We start from the raw sequence: 24,096 nt of genomic DNA on the forward strand, positions 1-24,096 counted from the left end.
AGGGGGTTTCCTTTAGTTAATTTGAGGTGAGATCGAGGTGGCTGTGACTTCATTGCCCAGTTTGCTTCTGGTTCTTGTACGTCTCTCTGGTGGTATGAGCATCTTTTTGTGCTTATTGAGCTTCTCAGTTTTAAAGATATTTTACAATAAAGTTACATTTTACATCTATAGTCTTCGTTATTATATATGCATGATTCTTTTAGACGTTGATGTACAAGGTTGAACATACAAAAGCCTGTACTCTTCGAAGGCTAGTTTTGATTATATTTATTTTTAATTGTATTCTCTGACCTCAGCCTCTGATCCTCATATCAGATACAATTTTTTGTTTCTATTTTAAAATTTGAATGTGGTGGCAATAAATATGGCTGCATATGTGAACTCCTCTGAATACTTTCTGAAAAACATTAGTTTACTAATCTGTTATTAATTTGTGTAAATGTTGCACGTCAGATAAACAGTATCAATTTATCTAGTTTTATCTAATTGTTAACCTTGTATTTTGCAACTGACCGTTTAGCTGCAGGGAGTATGTTGTATAATTTTCTATTTATTTTCAAAATGGATTACCTTCCTTTATTGTATTTTTAGATTAAAAAGTTATATGTGCTTATTAAACAATTTAGTATGGAAAACTGAATAAGAAAATAAAAAATCAGTGTCCTATAAGTTAAAGGTTGAAAAGAAATACTAAAACTTCATAATGGTTTAATTATGCTTAAACATTTTCAGCCTAAAGCCTAACAAACTTTAGCACCTTGGCACTAAGAGGTGAGATTTTTCAGTGAATAATACTTTGTGTAATAGCTCAGATATTTTCTAGGCTGAAGTAAGCATCTAGGAATAGCAGCACCAGGGACCATATTTTTAGTGCTTTTTCCCCTATGACAATATCATGATGAAGTGTGTATCTTAAATGTTAGTGAAATAGTTACATTTAGATTTTCAGGGTATTTTTTTTCAACATTTATTTGCTTATTACCTGTTCAAAACTTGTATTTGGCATATGTTATACATTAAGAAAATATTTAGCATAGAATTTTTTTTTAAATAAATAGTGGACTTCCAGTTTCAGCTCTGACATGTAGAACTTGGAATTTGTCACTTCTCTCCTCGCAATAAGAAAAAAGCTGAGGCTAAGTGTGGTGTCTCATGCCTGTAATCCCAGCACTTTGGGAGGCCAAGGCAGGTGGATCATGTGAGGCCAGGAATTTGAGACCAGCTTGGCCAACATGGCAAAACTGCATCTCTACTAAAAGTACAAAAGTTAGCCAGGCGTGGTGGTGCTTGCCTATAATCCCAGCTACTCGGGAGACTGAGACATGAGAATTGCTTGAACCTTGGAGGCAGAGGTTGCAGTGAGCCAAGATTGTGCCACTGCACTCCAGCCTAGGTGACATAGTGACACTGTGTCTCAAAAAAGAAAGAAAGAAAGAAAAGAAAAAAGCTGAACAAAACTAAAAATCATTTTTCTTAGACCTTTCAGAGAATTGAGGTCACAGGACAAATTGTCACCTAAAATCTAGAGAGACAAGGAAATATAATGAAGATTGTAGAAGACACTAGTGCCATTTATGTAGAATACACTACATAAGTGTAGAATACATAAATGGTGATTTTGATGAATTGCTGAGGGTAAAGTACAGACTATTTTAAGAGTAACAAACTTCTGCAAGCCTATTCTTGGGGGACTTCTTCACTTTCATAGGTATTACTTCTAGGAACCTTATCAGGTTCTTTTATGAAAATTTGAGAAATGTCCCCTATGGTTTTTTGTTAGGAGTGGAAGAGAAGTAAGCATTTTGCAGTATGTCCAGAATATTCTCAATAACATGGCTTACTTTCCAAGGGAAAAAGAGTTCCAGAGCTTTATCCAACCTGGGGGAAGGGCAGTTAGCCAACTCCGTCTTCCCCTAGCCTTCCTGTCTCACATGCTGGAGGAGAAAAAAAGATGACAAAAACTTTTGAAGATCACAGCACAGGCATTCAGGCCCACTGAAAGACTGAGGTTTAATCATTACATTATAGGATGCTTCCCTCCTCATTTTACCACCATGTCTACAGGCCTCTACCTTAATAATAGTTCATTATAACTGTAGGAGCTACAAGACACAAACTCTATTTAAGAAGGAGTTCATAGGGAAAACCAAAGGCAATGGAGGAAAAAAAACCAAGAACATTAAAGGAAACTGAAGTTTCTGATACCTGTAGCTACAGAAAACATTAAGCATAGCCCTGGCCAGGCGTGGTGGCTCATGCCTGTAATCCCAGCACTTTGGGAGGCTGAGGCGAGCGGATCGCTTGAGGTTAGGAGTGCTTGACCAGCCTAGCCAACGTGATGAAACCCCATCTCTACTAAAAATACAAAAATTAGCCGGGCATGGTGGTGCAAGCCTGTACTCCCAGCTACTCGGGAGGTTGAGGCAGGAGAATTGCTTGAACCCGGGAGGCAGAGGTTGCAGTGAGCCGAGATAGTGCCACTGCACTCCAGCCTGGGTGACAGAGTGAGACCCTATCTTAAAAAACAAACAAACAAAAAAAGTATAGCCCAGCTTCTAGCCGCATTAACATATAGCCTCACATAAAAGGTCTATTTACCTCATTCCTATTACTCAATACATCATGTCCAGCTTTAAGCAAAAAGTAAAATTAGAAGGCATTGTAAAAGGCAAGAAAAAACAGTCTGAAGAGACAAAGCAAGCATCAGAACCAGAGTCAGATATATACTTATTACCAATTTTAGAAATATCAGATCGGGAATTTAAAGTAACCATGATTACTACGTTGAGAACTCTAATGGAAGAAGTAGCATGCAAGAACAGACGGGTAATGCAAGCAGACAGTAGGGAACTCTTAAGAAAGAATCAAAAGGAAATATTAGAAAACACCGTAACAAAAATGAAAAATGCCTTTGATGGACTCACCAGCAGGCTGGATGCAGCTGAGGAAAAAATCAGTGGGCTGGAAAAATAGGTTAATAGAAACTTTCCTAACTGAAATGCAAAGAGAAAAAAATAATTTATAAAAGTACAGCACATCCAAGAGTTGTGGGACAATTTCAAAAGGTGTAACATATGCATAATTGGAATACCAGATCAAGAAGAAAGAGAAAATGGAGAAGATAAGAGTTGAAGTACTTAATGCCAGATGACAAAACACAGGTCTAGGAATCTCAGAGCACACTAAGCAGGATCAATACTAAGGCTCTACACCTACATATGTCATTCTTAAGTTGCAGAAAGCCAAAGACAAAATCTTGAAAATAGGCAGAGGAAAAAGTGCCTTACCTGTAGAAGAACGAAGATGAGAATTACAGGGAACTTCTTGTCAGAAATCATTCAACAAAGAGGAGAATGGAGTGAAATATTTAGTGTCGAATGAAAAATAACACTTACCTGGATTTCTCTATCTAGTGAAATCATCCTTCAAAAGTAAAGGAGAAAGAAAGACTTTTTCAGACCAACAGCAGCTGAGGAAATTAATTGCTGGAAACATCCTATGCAAGAAATATTAAAAGAAGTTCTTTAGGGGAAGGGAAAGCGACAGAGATTAGAAACTCAAATCTGTATAAAGAAGAGCATCGGAGAAGGAATAAAGGTTTAAAAAGTTTATTTTTCTTGTTCCAAATTGATCTGGTAGATAGCTGTTTATTCAAAGTAATAAAAGTAACAGTATGTTGAGTAATTACAACATGGATAAATGAAATGAATGTCAATCATGTTATAAGGGATGGAAGAGAGGAATTGGGAATACTCAGTTGTAACATACCTGGACTAAAGGTGAAGTGGTATAGTGTTACTTCAGATGAACTTGTTTTTTTTTTTTTGTTTTTTTTTTTTTTGAGACAGGGTCTCACTCTCTCGCCCAGGCTGGAGTACATTGGTACAGTCTTGGCCCACTGCAGCCTCAACCTGCCAGGCTCAGGTGATCCTCCCACCTCAGCCTCCCAAGTAGCTGGGACTACAGACGTGTGCCACTACACCTGGCTAATTTTTGGATTTTTAGTAGATGCAGGGTTTCACCATATTGCCCAGGCTGGTCTTGGAACTCCTGGGCTCAAGCGATCTGCCCGCCTCAGCTTCCCAAAGTGCTGGGATTACAGGCATGAGCCACTGTGCCCAGCCAAAAAAAATTTTTTTTAATAAGTATAATTATCATGAGAAGAAGAGAGAATGTTAGATCATTTAAAATGCTCAATTAAAGCTAGGAATAGAGAGTCGGATTTTAAAAAGAAAGAACAAGTATAACAAAGAAGAAACATTTATAAATATGATAGCTATTAATTCAACTATATCAGTAATCACTTTATTTATTTATTTAGAGACACAGTCTCACTCTGTCACCCAGGCTGGAGTTCAGTGGTGCCAACGAGACTAACTGTAGCCTGAAACTCCCAGGCTTAAGTGATCATTCCCACCTCAGCCTCCTGAGTAGCTGAGACCACAAGTGTGTGCCAGCATGCCTGGCTAATTTTTATATTTTTTATAGGGACAGGGTTTTGCTATGTTGCCTGGGCTAGTCTTGAACTCCTGGGCTCAAGTGATCTACCTGCCCTGGCCTCCTAAAGTGCTGGGATTACAGGCATGAGCCACCATGCCCAGCCTCAGTAATCCCTTTAAATGTGAATGGTCTAAATATACCAATTAAAATACACAGATTGTTGGAGTGGTAGGGGGAGATCCAACTATATGTTGTCTACAAGAAACCACTTTAGGACCAGGCACAGTTATACACGCCTGTAATTCCAGCACTTTGGGAGGTCGAGGTCAACAGATTGCTTGAGCCCAGGAGTTTGAGACCAGCCTGGGCAACATGGTGAAACTCCATCTCTACAGAAAAATACAAAAATTAGTCAGGCGTGCTGGCACACACCTGTGGTTCAGCCTACTCAGGAGGCTGAGGTGGGCAGATCACTTGAACTCGGGAGGTTGAGGCTGCAGTGAGCCGAGATCATGCCACTGCACTCCAGTCTGGGCGACAGAGTGAGATCTTGTCTTTAAAACAAACAAATAAACAGTTCAAAACAAACAAACAAAAACTTTAAATATAAAGGCACAGATATGTTGCAAGTAAAGGGATATACAGAGATATACCATGGTAGCACTATTCAAAAGAAAGCTGGAGTAGCTATTTTAATTTTGGACAAAGCAGGCTTCAGAAAAAGGAAAATGTCAGGGATAAAGAGGAGCATTACATAATGATAATAGAACCAGTTCTTCAAGGAAACATAACAATCCTTAACAAATATGTACCTAACAACAAAGGTCAGAATGCAGGAGGCAAAACTGATAGACTGCACTATTATAAGTGGAAACATCAGCAATCCTTTTTCTGTAATTAATAGATCCAGCAAACAGAAAGGCAGTAAAGATATAGTTGAACTGAATTGCACCTTCAGTCAACTTTATTTAATTGACATTTATAGACTACTTCATCTAACAACATACTCTTCTCAAGCACACATGGAGCATTCACCAAGATAGACTATATTCCGGGCCATAAAACATACCTTAAGAAACTTAAAAGAGTATAAATTATACAAGGTATGCTCTTAGACCACAGTGGAATTAAACTAGAAATCAACAACAGAAACATAGCTAGGAAATCCCAATATATTTAGAAGTTAAACAACACACTTTTAAATAACACATGGGTCAGTGAAGTCTGAAGGGTAACATAAAAATACTTTGAACAAAATAAAAGTGGAAATACAACTTATAAAAATTTGTAGGATATAGCAAAACTAGTGCTTAGAAGGAAATTTATAGCATTGACTGCATGTATTAGAAAAGAAGGAAGATATAAAGTCAATTACCTAAGTTTCTGCCTTAGGACACTAGAGAAAGAACAATTTAAGCCTAAAGCAAAGAGAAGAAAAGATGACAAAAATGGGAACACAAATCAATGAAGTTGAAAACAAGAAATTATTAGAAAAAAATCAACAAACCAAAAGCTAGTTATTTAAAAGACTAATAAAATTAATAAACCTGTAGCCAGGCTAACCAAGGGGGGAAAAAGAGAAGACACAAATTACAAGTATTCAGAAAGAAAAGAAGATTCATTGCTGCTGATCTCTTAGATAATAAAAGGACCATAAACTTAACTTAGATAAAATGGACCAATTTATTGAAAGATACAAGCTCCCAAAACTCACACAAGGAAAAATAGATGATCGGAATAGACTGTATCTGTTAAAGAAATTAAACCACCAAAGCTGAATAAGGACAAAACAAGAAAAGTATAGGTCAATATCCTTGAGGGACATACATGCAAAAATTCTCAACAGAATACCAGCAAACTGAATTCAACATCACATTAAAAGGATATGGTCATGATCAAGTGAGCTATCTTAAGTCATACTATAGACAGAAGCGAACATTTGAAGAGAACATGAATGGCAACTTTGAAAGTTGAAAACAGACTCAGAGGATCACCCTTGATCAGGTGTTCTCAAACTTTGGCATGCATCAAAATCACCTGGAGGGTTTATTAAAACACAGGTGGCTACCTCTGAGTTGTTGATTTAGTAGATCTGGGGTGGGACCTGAGAATTTGCATTTCTAACAAGTTCCCAGGTAATATTGGTGCTGCTGGTCCTGGGACCACATTTTCAGAACCACTGCCCTAGATGTTCACAATAAACACTGATACGGAAAACCAGTAGAAAATATCTGTCATGTGTCTGAATTTTTAGGAAACAGCTTTAATTCTTATTTTAAATTGACATCTTATTATTTATAACTTTACTTTGAATATGTTTATCTCTACTTGGCCTGCTTGTGTACTATTGAGTTAATAACTTAGTAATTAGTCTGGGTTCTTTGCTACCTAATGAGAATAGTGCCATCTAGAGGCATTAGCCCAAAGGGCCACCATAGCGCCAAAGGAAGCTGTGGTTTCTGGAGAGGGTGAGAGGGCAACTCATTATCATCAAGGACTTATTGACAACCTACTAGGTTATTAACTGTCATGCTACAAGGGTATACAAAGAGTTAGAATTGCTTGCCAGTCTCCACCTTTTAGGTTTGTGACTTTCTGTATCTGAGTAGCTCAAAAGTTCTGTGAAGGCTAAGTAGGGCTCTGGACCAGCCCCCCATTCAGCTAGAACAGTTCTGCTCTCATCTGTTGTACACATGGGAGGTTATGTTTGCAAATGTATGCTAGAGTGGCTTTGGATAGGCAACACAGATATATTATTTGCTGTCCAAGATTGTCCTAAGGTACTGATTTTCTGGCATGCAAAATAATGGCGTGAAAAATATGTAATCATTGAGAAAAAGGGCATAAGCTATTACCACACATCAAATGTTGAAAGTATGTTTTGCTTCATATTAGCACATGTTAAAATTATGAACAGTTGGAAATAATATTCTAGTAGACCACATTATCACAATCATAAGTTGAATATAATTGGAAGAACAGATGTTCACCAATGTCAGAAGGGGATGATTCGAGGGGAAAAAAAAGTGTGAAAAGAAAATTTGAGGAGTTAGGAGTATAAACTGTTTTCTGGATTTGATTTGCTATAGAGTCAGCATACATGATGGGAAATTCATTATCAACTATTTCAAGTCATTGTTTAGAAAGTATGAAATGAAAGCTAGAAATCACGCTGGTTTCGTATTAGCAGATAAAAACATTACCTAAAAAAGTTACACAATCTTGCAACTAATGATGAATTTGAGTCATGCTTATCCAAAGAAACAATAAACTACTCTCACTGCAGTCCCCCAAATAGGAAGAAAGAGAGAAAACCCAGTGGAGCTTTCTCTTGCCAGGACTGGGAGTGGCAGGGCAACAAGGAGGTAAGATGGAATGACTAGATGAGCCCAAGGCAGGAACAACCAATCAATCAACTCTCAGGGCTCACAGTCCCTAGAAATGAAAGCACGTAAATCTGTGGGTCAGAAGAGCAAAAAACCAAAGTGCAGAGCAAGAGAAGAAGTTAGGAATCAAGCAAATTGTTAAGAGTCCCAGGGCAGACAGAAGTAGGGAGAGTGAGCATTGCAGTTAACGTCCATAACACAGACCAGATTGTGCGCTCCTCTCTTGGCAATCTATAGGTATCTTCTCATTGATCACAGAACCGAGTCCAGACTCCTTGGTGTGAAGTTCAGTTTCCTACTTCATCTATACCCAACTTTCCTTTTTAACCTTATGCTTCACCTTTCCATATAACCACACATAGCCACAGAACTCATGGCTTTTTCCAAGTAACAGCCATGGAAACATGGCTGTTTCCAAAATATCACTTTACAATAAAAAGTAACACACTTTTTATGCCTTTTTCTTTTATTGTTTGCCAAGTCTATAACATTATATTCTCCTTGCTGAATCTCTCTGCTGTTTCCTGCTAAGGACTGTTGAAGTCCTTAGCAGATAATTGGTTTTAGTCAAGTGGAAAGCATAATTTGATGACTGTGGTTTTCACCGTTTGGAGAATAATAATTAAAAATTATTTTATAAAACATATGCTTGGGGTTTACAAATTTTGAAATTTGTTTTCTAAATAAGATAGCAGTGTTAAATAGAATAATTATCTCCCATCTCCCTCACTGTAATGCATACTTTAAGAGCTAACAGAGTTGTACCAGTGTTTAGATACAGGGAGCTTACAGAATACTTAGGGAGGGAGCTGGGGATTGATGAGAGTGTACTCTCACTTCAGCCTAGTAACCTCAGGACAGCTGTGAAAGGAAGGCCTTATGGATCGATGAAGTAGGTAAGCATACAGAATTAGGGACCACAGTTCTCATTGAGCCAATTCACTGATATTCAGTATGAACCCACAACATCTTTGGGGGCTTCTGTATTCCATGTGAGAAAGAAATCAATGGTGATTTTCCCTACAAAATAGGTGTAAGATATCTAGGAACAACAGCATGTCAATGCATTCTTTTTTTTAAATTTATTTTGAGAAATTTTTAAAAACGTAGCAAAATAGAGTTATATAACAATCAAAGATTCTGTTACTCACAATTGACAGTTAACATTGCCATATTTACATAAATATTTTTTGTTAACAAAATAAGTGAAATAAAACAATACAGAAAAAGGTTTGTTTTTTGTATCCCATCTCTAGTTCTATCATGAATTTAGAGTAAATATTTCATGTCTCTTTTTATATTTGTAGTTATATATATTTATATATATGTATAGCATGGTGAACAACATATGATTTTTTTGTGTATTTGAAAGAAATTAAGGAGGAAACTTTTTATTTTATTTTATTTTTTCTTAAAAAAAAAAGGCATACATGAGCAGAATGTACACGTTTGTTACATAGGTATATGTGTGCCATGGTGGTTTGCTGCACCTATTGACCTGTCCTGTAAGTTCCCTCCCCTCACCGCCCCCACCCCTCAACAGCCCTAGTACGTGTTGTTCCCCTCTCTGTGTCCATGTGTTCTCAATGTTCACCTCCCACTTATGGGTGAGAACATGCTTCACAAGGAAACTGTATTTTCATCTTGATCAAAGAATTCTTTAAAATATGAAATATTATTCTTAGCCTTTCAATTTTTACATGCAAGTTGTTTAGTTATTAAGATACAGCTTTGGAGTAATGACTGGGGGCAGGATGGAAGGGTTTAGTAGCTGAGCAAATTCTGGTGTGAGATGTAGTTACTGTCTGCAGACTCAGTCCTACCAAAGGCATGTGTAGTGCTAATCTCCAGTCTTGTCTGTTCCATGGTCAGAGATGACCAATAAATACTGTTTGTATGAAAATAAATAGTTGAACTTATACATTTATATTCAGTATATAGCCATATATATATATATATGAATGGCAGTTAAATATGTAGTTAAATTTAAACTGTTTTGCTTGGATTCAGATACATAGTTAAATGTATACATTTATAGTAATATACATGTAATAAAGAATATCTTCTAGTTATTTATCTTGGGTAGAGTGGGAAAAGGTACAGTACTTTTTATGAATCAAAGGGCCATTACCCTTCTATTGTGATCCAATAAACTGTGTTCTTTTCTCACACAAATGCTTGAGATACTTAACTTTGGCATTTAATAATTGTGTTTTTATCTATGTCTGTTTCCTGTTAGTAGATTATGATCTCCTGAAAGGCAAAGGTAGTATATTTTATTTATGTCTGTACTTTCAATAATACCAAGGGCCAATTAGTCACTGTTTTCTGTCAGAGTAGTCAATTCAGTTCATGTAAAATGAAGAAAATTATAACCATCAGATTTATCTGTGTTCTGAGGCTGTAAGGGAATTTAAAATTGAAAGCAATTTTAATGACTGCTTAATAACTTTAATAACTGGAGCAGCAAATTTGAACGATTAGACAAAAAGTTAATGCGAAGTGCTGATATTATTTAATTTCTCTACTAATTATTTCAGAACAAGTTATGTGTACTTTTTGAAATAAACTCTAGAACCGTTAGGTGAGCTGTGAAGTGATATCTAATAGAGATGGGTCTAAGAAATAGGCTCAGGTTCTAAGAGAAAATTGTCAATATGATATTGGGGCTGGGGTTACATATTAACAGCATCTCAAGGCAGAAGAATTTTTCTTAGTACAGAACAAAATGGAGTTTCTTATGTCTTCCTCTTTCTACATAGATACAATAACAGTCTGATCTCTCTTTCTTTCCCCCACAATTTATTGGTAACAATATGGTGGATTGGATTGTCATCCACCAATTCGGGCAGTTCTCAATTTAGAAACAGATTATGTTCCAAATGTGCTTCATTGATTATAACTTGGAGTACATTTTCCTTATAGAAAGAATGTTATAAATGATTTCCATATTAGCATTCTTCTGGTTTTGATACAATTGAATGTAATTTTTCCTGCATTTTTTGGAGAGTAAGTTAATAATTTCTAGCATTTTCTCAGAATATATTACTATTAAAATAATAGGAATGAAAATATATAATCAAGTATATAGTCTTTTAACCTTTCATTTTCTGCTAGTAAAATAATATCTAGAATTTTATTTACTAGTAAAATGAAAAAGGATAGGCTGGGAGTGGTGGCTTATGCCTGTAATCCCAGCACTTCGGGAGGCCGAGGTGGGTGGATCACCTGAGGTCAGAAGTTTGAGACCAGCCTGGCCAACATGGTGAAACCTCATCTCTACAAAAATTCACCAGGCCTGGTGGTGCACGCCTGTAATCCCAGCTACTTGGGAGTCATGAGAATTGCTTGAACCTGGGAGGCGGAGGTTGCAGTGAGCTGAGATTGTGCCACTGCATTCCAGCCTGGGCGACAGAGTGAGACTCCATCTTAAAAATAAATAAATAAAAATAAATTTTAAAAGATAGCACATTTAAATTTTCAGTCATTGTTCATTTTTAGAAAGTACTTTCCCCATTAATCTTACCACTTTGGCAAACACTAACAAGTACTGTGTTCTTGAAAATCTACTGAGTAGTTCCCAGAGGTAAAGCCAGATCTACCTCTGAAATATTCTGATTTATAATGTCCTTTAAAGTTTATCTGAAATACAATGTTTTAGGACCTTATTTATGATGTCAGTGAAATTTTAGAATATTTAGCCCATTTTCTTTGCTCTAACCATGTAAATGTTCTTGGTGTATATTTGGAGGAGGACTTAAATAACAGGAATTGAAATGATGGCAATCATAGCTTTTATTTATCTGCTTATGCCAGACACTTAAACAACAGCCATTGGAGGCTAGCATTATTATCTCTGTTTTGTGTATGAGGAAACTGAAGCCTAGGTTAAAGGATTTGCTCAAGTCACACAGTTAGGGAGATGCTGAGCTGAGATTTAAACCCAGATGTATCTCATCTCCAGAGCCTGTTTATCTTTGTACTGCACCTACTGTCCCAACAGAAGGAAAACTTGGATATTTCCAAATGCTGCATATTTTGAAAAAGAACTTGGGATGCAAATATTAACATTATTGTGGTTTTTTTTATATCAAAGAATGATATGATCACTTTTGGGTAGAGTGATTAGAGAAGCAAGGTATAAACTCTTCAAACCTAAATATAATATTTCGTGCATAAAAACGTGGATTTGGAGCCATTAGAAGTCCTACCAAAGTCAGGTTCCAGATTCTCTCTCTTCCCAATTCTGTTTCATGCTGAACTTCCTTGTTAAGTGGAGAATGGATTGTAAGCTGACCTGAGAAAAAGAGTGAGAGCATAACATGTTTAACCTGGGAGATTAATAGTACTATGGAAATAGGGAAGTAAGCCTCATTGAGTCAAGAAAAAGCTTTTCAATAACTGTATGCTGGACTTTGGGGAGCAGTGATAAGCAAGACCTGAATTGTAAAGTAGGAGTGAATTAGGAGTAGTATAGTGAGATAAATAAACAAAGATGTTGTGGAAACTGAAAAGAGAGCCACTTTACTCCTCACATCATGAATCATAAAAAGGTCTCTCAGAGGAGATAACGCTTGTTTCAAGTTTGTAGGATAAACAGGACTTAGACTAAAAGGGGAGATGAGCACACACACACACAAAAAAAACCATATACAAACAAAACAGAAGAGTAGTTTTTCTGAGTTTGGGGTGCCTCTTGAATGAGCCATACCGATTGTAATTCCCATCAATGCCTTGCAAGTCATGAGAGCAAGAAATTCAGTGTTCAGTCACTCAAATTTTAGGAAACAGTTGACTGTCTTGTGATATTTTGAAATATTACACCCTGTCATTGGGTTATATATATGTTCATAGGGAAAACCTATTCAAGTTTTCTACACTCGTAGAATATTAGAGTGGCCAGCATCCTCAGAGATCATCTAGTCAGTTCCAGTTTTCATTCAGCCATAACATTTGCTGTGTACTAGTCACAGGACACATGAAAAGATGGACCTTGCCTTCAAGGAACTCACAGCCTAAGAGAGGAAATAAACATACAAACAAACAATGTGCAAGTTTGATAAAGTGCTGTAATAAAAGAGGTACTGATTAAGCACAGAAGAGAGCTCATTAATTTTTCTCGAGGATTAGCTAGGTAAAGTTTTAATTAGGTCTTGAAGAACCTAGAAGAGCAGTTCATTTGTGACAGGGAGGGAGGATATTTCAGGTCAGGACTGCTGATTATTTAAAAGGGACAGTTTTTAACATTTCTACCTAAGTTTTTCAGTCTGGATTCTTTAAATAAATAAAGATTATCTAAAATAATTAAGTCATGTCATGGACTTTCTTAGTTGTCTATTAGTAATATAAATTAGCCTAAGCAGCTGGTTCTCAATGTGTGGTACTGGGACCCAGTGCATCAACATCTCCTGGAAACTTGGAAATGCAACTTCTCAGGCCCCAGCCTAGACCTACTGAAACAGAAACCCTGGGGTGTGGAGCCCAGCAATATGTTTTAACAAGCCTTTAAGGGGATTGTGATGTATGCTCAAGTTTGAGAACCACTGGCCTAAGCTAACAGTAATACACAGAATTATTGAAAGTTCATGGACTTTGAGGATTTGGAGACCTGAATTTGAATCTCACCTCTCCCACTTAATAAGTTTGTGACTATTAATCTGTCACCTAATATCTATGAGCATTGGGATTTTCACCTATCAGGTGAAGGTTATAATGTTTCCTTCCCAAAATTGTTGTGAAAATTAGTTAATATAATGAATGCCTAATATTATCACTGGCACACTGTAGGCTTTCGATAAATGGTAACTGCTTTTTATCATGATTGTTATCTTTTTCTTGGTCTTTTTTCAGTGATTACTTTTACTTAATGAAAATGTGCTCATATTTTTGCTTTTAGATTCAAACGCTCAAGAAATTAAGGACATTTATGGACTAAATGGACAAATAGAGCACAAACTAGCTTTCCTGAGAACTCATGTGCCAAAGGACATGAAACTTGTGCTCATTGGCCATTCGATAGGCAGCTATTTCACACTTCAGATGCTGAAGCGAGTCCCTGAGCTCCCGGTAAGTAGGTCTCCAGAGGTAACTGTGGGTGCTGGACTGTGTGCCTGCACAAATCCTCCTCACCTTTCCTATGTTCTTTTGTCTCTTGTTCAGTTGATAAATAGAACAGAGAGAGGGATATTTGCTTTCTGCCTTTATCCTTATCTCCATATTACGATGGGCTTATGTGAATGTATGTTCGTAATGTTTCAAAGAATAATGCTGAGGGAGATAGGAAGTTTCTGAAAGAATGCCTTTGAATCTAGGGTTATCGGAGTTCTTATGTTACACATTACTTGCTGTTTTTTATAAAGAAATATTTAAGAGCAGTCACTAGGTAAGACCTAGACAAGAATCTGTCTTTTGTGGGAAGGTATTTTGTAAATATCCTTGCCTTTTTCAGAAGGAAGAAATGTATCATCATCATCATCACTGATAGGCAAACAGCTGTCTTTATGGAACACTACATCTTTATTAAGTCATAAGTTCAGATTCTTACCTATTCTGTATCTTGGCGGCCTTTTTGAGACACATATTCACAAATGCTTGCAAATATCTGTTGGATACCACTGTGTGCCAGATATTAAGTGAGGCACTAGAGATGCAAAGACCTATTTAAAGTGCCCAGGAAAGCAAGTGAACTATAAGAGATATAAAACAAAACAAAAAAATTGTACTTTCACTAACATATATCATTGAAATAACTCAATGGATGCAATTCACAAGATAATTCATTTCTTTATTCAACAAACATATATTAAGCCCTTTCCATGTGTCAGATCCTGTGCTATGTTTTGAGGACATCACAGTGAGTAAGACAGTCTTTGAAGTAGGAGAGCCTGGAGTCTGCTTGAGGAGACAGTCTAACCAATAGATGTGATACCTACTGTCTTGTTTCAGTTCAGGGGGTGTGGGAGCATGGAGTGCTGGTAAACCTAGTAATCTGAAGCCAAGATAGGACGTGATCGCTTTGTGGCTGCTTTGTGCTAGGATTTTGACTGTTTCTCACTCCGTGGGATAAAATATCTTCAGTGGGGTCTCAAAGCTCACTAAGCACTCGCTCCTTTTCTTGCCAGCTTCACCTGCTTGCTTCTTATTCGTAATTGCCCTTGGGAAATTACAACTATAGCCTCCCTCGCTGTGGTTTTTGATACTAAATGGAGGTTTTAAATTATTATTGGGTATAAGAAAATATGTTTTTCATTTCTAAGTGTGAATTCAATAAATTCAAGATTGTACTCTGTTCTCTGTATTATTGTCTACTGTGTTGGGTGTTTTTTCCCTAAATAAGGTGTCTTAATCAGAATGCAGGCTTTATTTTTCCTTTTAGCATTTTGCACAGCTTCTAATCTCTTTTGTGCCTTCGAAGTCTCCTCTAGTACTGTGTCATGTGGTTGCCATCTTTATGTTGTCCAGCTCTGCCTCTTAGTGGTTCTACTTGCACAGTTGCTGTGAGTTCTGGCAGTAGAATCAGGACACCTAGGTTCCAATATTTATTGTCTTTTTTTTTTTTAGTCTGTCTGATCTTAGACAAGTTATTGAGTCTCTACTTTAGTTTTGAGTCTCAACCTCAGTTTCCTCACTTGTAAAATGGGGATAATATGTTCTTCAAAGTATTTTTGTGAGGAATTATATAAAGCATCAAGAATGGTATCTGTAACTTTAAAGTTCCAAATAAGTATTAGCTATTATTATTATTAGGGAAATAACTCTAGAGTCATTGTCTCAGTCATTAGGTTAACTATTGTATTAGGTATCTATTGCTGTGTATCAAATTGCCCCAAAACTTAGCAGTGTAAAACAATACACATTTCTTCACTCGTAGTTTCTGGTCAGAAGTCTGGCCACAGCTTAGCTGGGTTCTCTGCTTCAGGGTCTCTCCCAAGATTTTAACCAACATGTCTTCCAGGGCTACAGTTTTATCTGAAGGCTTTAGTTGAGATGGATCTGCATCCAGGCTCACTCTTGTGGTTTTTGACAGGATCCCATTCCTTGAGAGTTGTTGGACAGAGGGCCTTCATTCAGCAGTGGCATTTGGGGGGAGGCCACCTTCTTTAACATGTCGGCCTGTCTAGCTGACTTCATTAGAGCACACCTGGAAGAAGAGTCAAGGAGGCAGACAGCCTGCTAGCAGATGAAAATCACAGGCTGTAACCCAGTTACAAAGTGACATCCCATCACGTTTCCTGTATTCTTGTTAGAATCAAGTCACTAGGTCTAGCCCACACTCAAGGAGAGATAATTACACAAGGGCATGAATACTAGGAGGTGAAAGTCATTGGGAGCTGCGTCAGAGCTGCGTACCCCATCATTCTAAAATTAGGATTTCACTTGTGTGTTGTGCAGTCAAGAACATGGACATAGGATGTACATAAATTGTTGCATTTATTTACTGGTGTAGGCAATGACTTGGACCTGTCAAATAAAATGTAGCAAACTGACATGAAATGTAGTTATTTGTTGTTAGTTGTTCCAGGTGTCTTAAACACTTTAAAAACATTAAAAAGGATACTTGCATATTTGAAATAATAGCATTACTGTTCTATAAACATAGGAAAGAAAATATTCATTTTGGAGCCCATCACAGACTATTATTAACTTAATCACAGATCTGTTTTGGTTTTTGTGTTTGCTCCAGATCTGTTCTGCATGTGATGTGTGGTTTCTCTTTTGTGTGTTTGAAAATGATTGTTCAATACATTGTCTTGAACCTTTTTCTCTTTTTGGGCTCATATTCACAATGTCTGTTGGGAAAGAAGTAGAATGCATCTCAAGGTTAATGTGCTTTCTTATAGCTTTTTCAGCATCATAACTTTCTAATTATTGTCCTGCCTTCAGGTGTCCTTGCTTTTGCAGGAATAGTGGTGAAAAGGGGAAACAAAGATGAAACGTGAACTTAACCTACTTTATTTGTGGAGACACAACTCAAACTGTTATAGAGTTTTCAGAAAGACATGTGAAGCTGTGTTTTATCTTCTTAAAAAGGGTGTAGGCTAGAAAATAATGTGTGCAATAAATTGTCCAAAAGGTCACCTCTTTTGGGGGGTAGGAGGGGCAGTGAACATCTGTATGATTTTTAAATTATTATTCAGAAGTTTTATCTGGTTTCAATTAACTACATTGTTGAAATTCCCTACCCCATCCCCAGCCCCCATTAAACACCTGGGTCAGTGAATATTGGTGGTGTGATCCCTGCCAAAGTGTTGAAATTTCAGTGTCTCTGGGCTACTCTAAGACACCGCAGTGCCTGCATGCCTAAAGTTAGCATGACATGCTCCATTTAAGATGCATTCGACAAATATGTTTGTGTAAGCCAGAATGTTACAATCCTTAATCATTTTGCCAAAAATAAGTTAGCTATTATGTTTTATAACATATGAAGTGTGATAATAAGAAACTTGTGTTTCCATCTCTTCTGTTATTTTTTACTGGAATATTTGACTCTTGTAAGATTTTGAGGACATATGTGTAGTTTAGTAGCTAGCTGGTTTATTTAGTTTTATTTTGGTTCAGCTCTTTGTAATATTTTCATAACTAATTGTAGGCAACTTGGTCTTAAATCATTTTAAGAGACTTATTGTATATGTCAGATATACTGTCTGACCTGTATTTTAATATACTAAAAAAAAGTTGCCCCTTTAAAAAAATCTGGCATTTAAAATTATTTGTTTATCTAAACAAATTCCATACATAGAATTAGAGATATTCTTCATATATTTTGAAATTAATGCTCAGTATAGGGAATTTAAAGAGAAACTTGAGCAAATAGGTAATTGAAAGACTGTTAAAGAGTAGCTATCATGACTTACAATAATAAACATAATTGTTTTTAGATTCATAGAATCTTACAACTGAGATAGGCTTTAGAGACAATCTGGCCCCATCTTTCATTTTATCAATGGGAAGTGAGAGAAAGGTCCCTTGCCAGGATTCAGCCTTGGCTCTTCCTGAATCTGGGGTGGGGCATACTGGTATTAGCTGTGAGTATAAAAAGAATCCAAGAAGGTATTGATGGCTCCTTCAACCTGTGGATGATAGCAGAGCCTATAGCTATTACAGTGTGCCCTGCAGTGTACACAACTGCTAAGTTCGTGTGACTCATTGTGTTGGTGCTCCAAGAGTAGGAAACCCCGTGAATGCTCTAGCAATTTCAGGATTGTGTGTTGGGGTGGGGGGAGAATAATACAGAAGCAAAAAAGTAGTAATCTTATCTCCGCTATCTAGAATCTTCTTTCTCTTATCAACCCTCTATATGTTAAAAATGTGTCACCTGATTTTGCCAGTAAATCTTTTTCATAAAGTTCAAGTTTGGGAGTTGAGTTGAAAGCCCTTGATTCTTCACTGAGTCTTGGGGTGAACTTCAATTAATATAACTTTAATTTTCCTCTAAGAATTTATATAACCTTTAATGATAACATGTTCTCCTCTTCGAAGGATATCAGATCCTTCACAAACTTAATTTTTTATATTATTTGGCCTTCTGTGCATAATAACATAGAGTTTCCTTTGTCTGTCTGGTTAGCAAAAATGTCTTCTCTCTGAATGAAATTTCTGGATTACTTAAACTCACTCTCTTAAGTACCAGACTATTTTACCCAACTGGATAAAAATTTGTCTAAAATATATTACTTACTTATCTGCCTTCAGCAATGCATATTGACTATAGAGGAATTTTTTCTTAGTGATTTAAGGGCAGTGGTAATAACACTATTATTTTGATAGTGCTATGCTAGAATAAAATGTAATCAAAAGGAATGTGCCTGTGTCCTGAAATTTCTTAGGTGATAATGCTTTTTCATTTTTTTAAAAAAATGTTTCATGTATGTCTATTTTAGTTTTTCTATCTCCTCTCTCAGTGTTAAGTACTTCTTCTCTTCCCTACTTCTAATTTATTGCTACTAATTTGCTGTGGGCAGAGAAAACCAGTAACTACATTATAATTTTTTTCAGTAGGAATGAACAGGTCCTAAATAGATAAAGGAGTAAAATTGACAGCATTAAATGTGTGGACATTGTTATCACTCAGCCTTTTTTTCTCTTCTTTTGAAATCCTCAAAAAGGATGTTTTGGGGCATTTTAAGTACTCAAAATTTTAGAGACTCAACATACAACTACAGCTGAGAAGTTTGCAAAACTTTACTAAAAGAATTAGAATAACATGTTAGATCATATATGTTTTGATTCAGGAATATACCTCATCCATACTAAGGAAAAAATAGCTTCAGTGTTCTCCAACAACGAGATTATTGAGACTGTGGTTTACTTACACCATTCTGCTGAGCCTTCATGTCTGCTGTCAAAGTAAGACATGCTTGTAAGAAGCATTCATATTATGTCACTCAGCTGTGTTTAACAGTTGAGATAATCTGGAGGGAGGGAGAAGAATAGGAAATAACTCATTTGTCGTAGTAAATTTTGTCAGAATCCTATCCCTAGATTCAAGTGACAAGTGACAAGACATGGAAGGCAAAATGAGGCAGTACTGTAAGGCTCAGAAAGTTTTGTGGAGAGGGTTGTCTTCTACCTGGGAAGCTCAGAAAAAGCTTCCTGGAAGAGCTTCAGGGCCACTGAAGGATGAGTTGTATCTGGAAGTAGAGGATTTTATATGGTGGCTAGGGGGTACTGTGCATTCTAGGCAAGGGAGACAGCATGAAGAGAAATGGTTTTCATCACTGGGCACGGGGAGAGGGCAGTGGGTGGTTGACTGGGTTGCGGCAGAGTGTGCATGGAGGGGTCAATTGGGCATGAGATTCAAGGTTGATAGAGATGGACAAAAAGCTGGGCTAGGGAGCATGGGCTCATTTTCTGGACAGCAGAAAGCCATTGAAGGATCTCTGATGATAGCAGTCATGCATCAGGTAAATTAATCTCTCAGAGAAAAGGAAAATGAGATGGAGATAGAAAAAGTGCAGCATAAAAAGTGAACATCCAGGTGACAGGAAAGTTTACTAGTCCAAATAAGAAATAATAAAGACAGTGTAAGGGATAAAATTGCCCAGGGAAATTGTTGAGAAAAGAGAGAGGTCATAGATGTATATCAGCGGAATGATTTCCTTTGCCATAAAGGAGTGTTACAGGATCTTTGGGGTGTTGCTGTTCTGGCCAGAAACCTGTGGGTTGGTGGAATCTTTGCCTGAGTTTTGCTCGGGCCCACTGGGCTCGTTCCACCCACTCTGCCTGACAGGCTATGCTCAGCTCATGCTGCTGGCCTGGATCCTATGCCTCCAAGGGAGACTAGAATCAGGCGTGGAGTGATGAGGGGTGTGTGTGAGCGAGTATGGGGTCCAGCCACTGCACAGTCAGACATGCTGGCTGCTGCCATGGGGCAGGCAGCTCCAGGTGCCAGCATGGGTGTCAGCTCTCTGTGAGGCTGCAGCTGGACCAGGCACACTGTAAGCAGCTTCCCCAGCTGCCACCAGGGAATGCGGTGGCACCCAGAAGCTTAGAGACTCCAGGAACCACAAGGCCCCAAAGAGGGAGTCACAGCTCTGGCTCAGGGAGCTCCCAGGTCTGGGCTCCCTGAAGTGCTGCAGATTTTCTCTCCTTCTCTTCACTCGCAACATGGCGAGCAGGGGGCATGTTTCAGCTTTGTTTGTGTTACAGCAGCTCTTTTAGCCTCGCCACTCATCAGGTCCTGAGTTCTTGTTCTGCGACCAGGAAGAATGAGGTTTGCAGACATGCAGAGGGTGAGCAAGACAGAGAGGAGCTTTATTGAGCAATAAAACAGCTCAGAGAAGACCTGCAGTGGACAGCTCCTCTGTGTAGCCAGGGTGTCCCAATGAGTGTTCAGCTCCTAGCAGAGAGGGTAGCTCCTCTCTGCAGCTGGTCATCCCATCCTGCAGCTCTCAGCAGAGAGGAGGCCCTGTAGGTGGCTTCTCTGTGCAGGCAAGTCATCCCTTTGTCTGGATCTCTTGGCAGAGATAGTAGCTCCTTTCTGCAGCAGATCATCCCATTGTCTCTCTGTCCTCTGCTCTGCTCTGGCTGAGCCCAGGGCTTTTATGGGCCTCAGAGAGAAGGAAGTGCCCACTGATTGGTCCATGGGCAGCCAGGGGTAGGCCCAGAAAGGGCACCACAAGTCCCCTACTCTGGTCCCTGGGACTGGCAGCCTGGCCCCTAGCCTTCAAACCCTCCCTGGCCTGCAGGTGGGGCCTCACCGGAGATCCTCCCTCTTCTGCCCAGTGGCCCATCTGCCTCCTGCCAGCATCTAAGGCACCCAGGTTGCTTCTGCCAAGGGGCACCTGCAGGCCAGTGCTGAGCCGCCCTCAACACACCCCCTCAATTTCCCCTCATGCTTGTCAGCACCCAAAGTCCAGAGGGGACTGAGGTGGCAGGGAGCTGGCATGTCAGTGCTCCTCAAGTGTGTGCACACCCAGCCGGGCTGTGACAGTGACCAGGCTTGGCCCCAACCCTACTCCAAGATCAGAGCGGGCACCAGGAGCAGGGAGAGGTCATGGAGTGGGAGCAGGCCTCTCCAAGCCTTCAAGGGCAAGGGAGGGGGGACTTCCCAGGCCCCCAAGGGCACAGAGAGGCCTGGGTCCACAGCCTTGTCTTGGGCTGCTGCCTGTTTCTGGCTCTAGTGGCTCCATGGAGCATGAAGCCCAGCTGTACCCCCTCACAGCCTGGGGCAGGGGCTCTAGGTACTTGCTGGGCCCAGGCCAGTGTCAGGGTAGGGGCAACATCTCCATGAGCTCCCCCAGTGGCCCTGGCATTCAGGGGCGGCTGGGAGCTCCCCCTCGCCCAGATTGTGGCCCTGCCCAGTGCACACCTCCAGGAATGGATTGCAGGCCCTGGTCTGGCCGTCAGGAGTGTCAGGCCTGGTGGTCACCCTGATGCAGGGCAGACCCTGGGGACAGAGCCCTGGGCGGCCCTGCGCAGAGCCCCCTCCTGAGGCACAGAAACCCTCCACTGCTGGCCGGTCCCCGAAGCAGGCGTCACAGTCAGCTGCCTCAAGGACATGGGGCACAGGGGACCCACCACCGCCATTGCAGCTCCTGTAGCCACTCCTGCTGCCACCGTCCATGCCTCCCCACTGTGGATAGCCCCCTGCTGCCATCAGGAGGGGGAAGAGGTGGAAGTCACAGAAAGAGGCAGAAGATATAATAATTTTCCAAACTATTGGCTGCAATCCATTAATGGATCCCAGAATGACTTCAGTGGGTTGCAACCAGTGGATCAGTCAAGACAGTAGACTGTGCTACAATAACACAATGTCAGTGGCTTTTAACAACAAAGGTTTGTTTCTTACTCATGATACAAATCCTTTGAGGGTAGGCTGCCCCTATGAAGATCTCTCTATGCAAGCTTTCTCCAGAATCCAGATTGATGGAGTAGCCTCTGCCTGGAATATTCAAGTCCCATGGCAGAGGATATAAAGTGAATAGTGAACCACACCTACATTTTAAAACCTCTGCCTGGAAGTGAAAATTTTCACTCCTCAAATTTTATTGGACAGAGCAAATCATATGACCAAGTCAGCCATCAATGAGGCTGTGAAGTACAGTCCTCCCCAGAGAATGGAAGTGTCTGTTTGTGACCAATGAAACAGTGTTTTTAAACAATGTATAATAAAATCGAGTAAAATAGAATAGAATAAAAATATATTGCAGTAAAGGCATGTATTATGAAACTTTTGTTTCACTTTATGTGTGTGTTGATAACATAGTAGATTATAATGTCGAATGTATATCTTACTGTGAGTTAAGGAAAAAAAAAAAAGTTTGAAAACCATTCATCTGGACTAGAGTACACCACAGCAGCTAAGAACAGAGCAAGAATGTCAAGAAAGGGGTAGATATATGGAGGATTACAGATGGCCACAGATTTTTTTGTCATTCCTCTCAAGAAATGAAACCTGTTTCCCTTCCCCTTTAAATTTAGGCCAAGCATGTGACTTACTTTCACCAATAAGATACAGTGGAAGTAATGTACTTCTGGTAGCTTCAAGTCCAGGCCTTAAGAGGACTAGGAGCTTCTATTTCCTCCCTCTCAGAAGCCAGCTGCTGTGTAAGAAAGCCGACTGCCCTGAGACCACGAGGCTGAGAGAAGCCCAAGCTAGCTACGTAGGAGGATCATGAGGCACCAGGCCTGAGTGAAACCTTCTCGGGTCTTCCAGCCCATCTCAGCCCAGCCCATCCGCCACTGAATGCAGCCCAATGAGTGACCCCAGCCCACATCACATGGAGCAAAAGAACCATCCAACTGAGCCCTATTTGAATTCCTGACCCACAGAACTGTGAGAAAGCAAAATCATTGTGATTTTAAACCGTAAGTCTAGAGATGCTATGTTGTATAGCAGTAGATAATTTAAACAAGGTAACAGGGTTGAATGTAACAAATGTTGAAGGCTTCAGGCTTCTAGAGTAAAAGGTTCTTGGTGTCCTTGAAGACAGACTTTTAGTGAAATAATGGGACAAGGGGGTTGCAGGAAGTTAGGTGATAAATGGATAGTGATTCCACTGGCCAGTGAAGGAGAAGAACACATAATAATTTAAGGAAGAAGCTGGTCAAGGGAACTTTTTTTCCTGTAAGTAGGGGAGAATTTAACATATGCTGAGAGGAACAGCCCAAGCATAGAGAGATGTCGAAAATGAAAGACAAATAGGAACTTTTGTTGGAACAGGTTTCCTTCCATTTGTCTTTTAGTCTACATACTTGAAAACTGGGAAAATGGAATTTTTCTTAATATTTATGTCTTTGCAAAAGTGGTTTACCCCTTCCCTGGGGTGTAGGGGGAACATATATTACATATTTGGTTCTCCTTTTCCATCTAGAAAAAGTCTAGCTCAATTTTTAAAATTGATGTTATTGTCATTACTAACAGTGATTATACCTAACATTCATTTGAAATTTATAAAACATGTTCACATGTAACAAGGTATTTTAACAATCTGATTTTTCCCATCTTAAAGATGAGACCGAAGTGCCAAGGAGCCATGTGTCCAACCCATATGTCAACTAGTAGAAAGTAGCAGAGCTGGGACTCTGTATTCTGTTTTCTAACTTTCCCATTACCTGTTTTCTAGGTGAGTTAGAGAGGTGATGATTACAGATGGTTAGACTAAGTTGCTTTCACAAATCACCAAACTATTTGGCCTAAACTTAAGATTTCTATTTTTGCTTTTTTAATATTTGAGTTCTTCAAATACAGAGTGAGTGTTTTAGTAGGAAGCAGGTGAATGCATTGGGAGGAGTTCAGAGAGAACTGAGAGAAATGACAGCATGTGTG

The 24,096-nt window shown here is 39.0% G+C and overlaps 1 protein-coding gene across 12 annotated transcripts in view; it reads left to right on the plus strand.

The window, feature by feature from the left end:
• Nucleotides 1–24,096, plus strand: part of LDAH (lipid droplet associated hydrolase) — a 142,184-nt gene that overhangs the window by 37,648 nt on the left and 80,440 nt on the right. For all 12 annotated transcript variants that reach the window (XR_004669735.3, XR_001337810.4, XR_010109214.1 and 9 more), the window contains exon 4: nt 13,723–13,892. Coding sequence is in view for 4 of the 12 variants with exons in the window: in XM_003827013.6 (XP_003827061.1) it covers nt 13,723–13,892 (170 nt within the window). In the remaining 8 variants the exon portion in view is untranslated. The remainder of the gene's footprint in view (nt 1–13,722; nt 13,893–24,096) is intronic.

Source organism: Pan paniscus, chromosome 12 (assembly GCF_029289425.2).
Source record: "Pan paniscus chromosome 12, NHGRI_mPanPan1-v2.0_pri, whole genome shotgun sequence".
Lineage (NCBI taxonomy): Eukaryota > Metazoa > Chordata > Mammalia > Primates > Hominidae > Pan > Pan paniscus.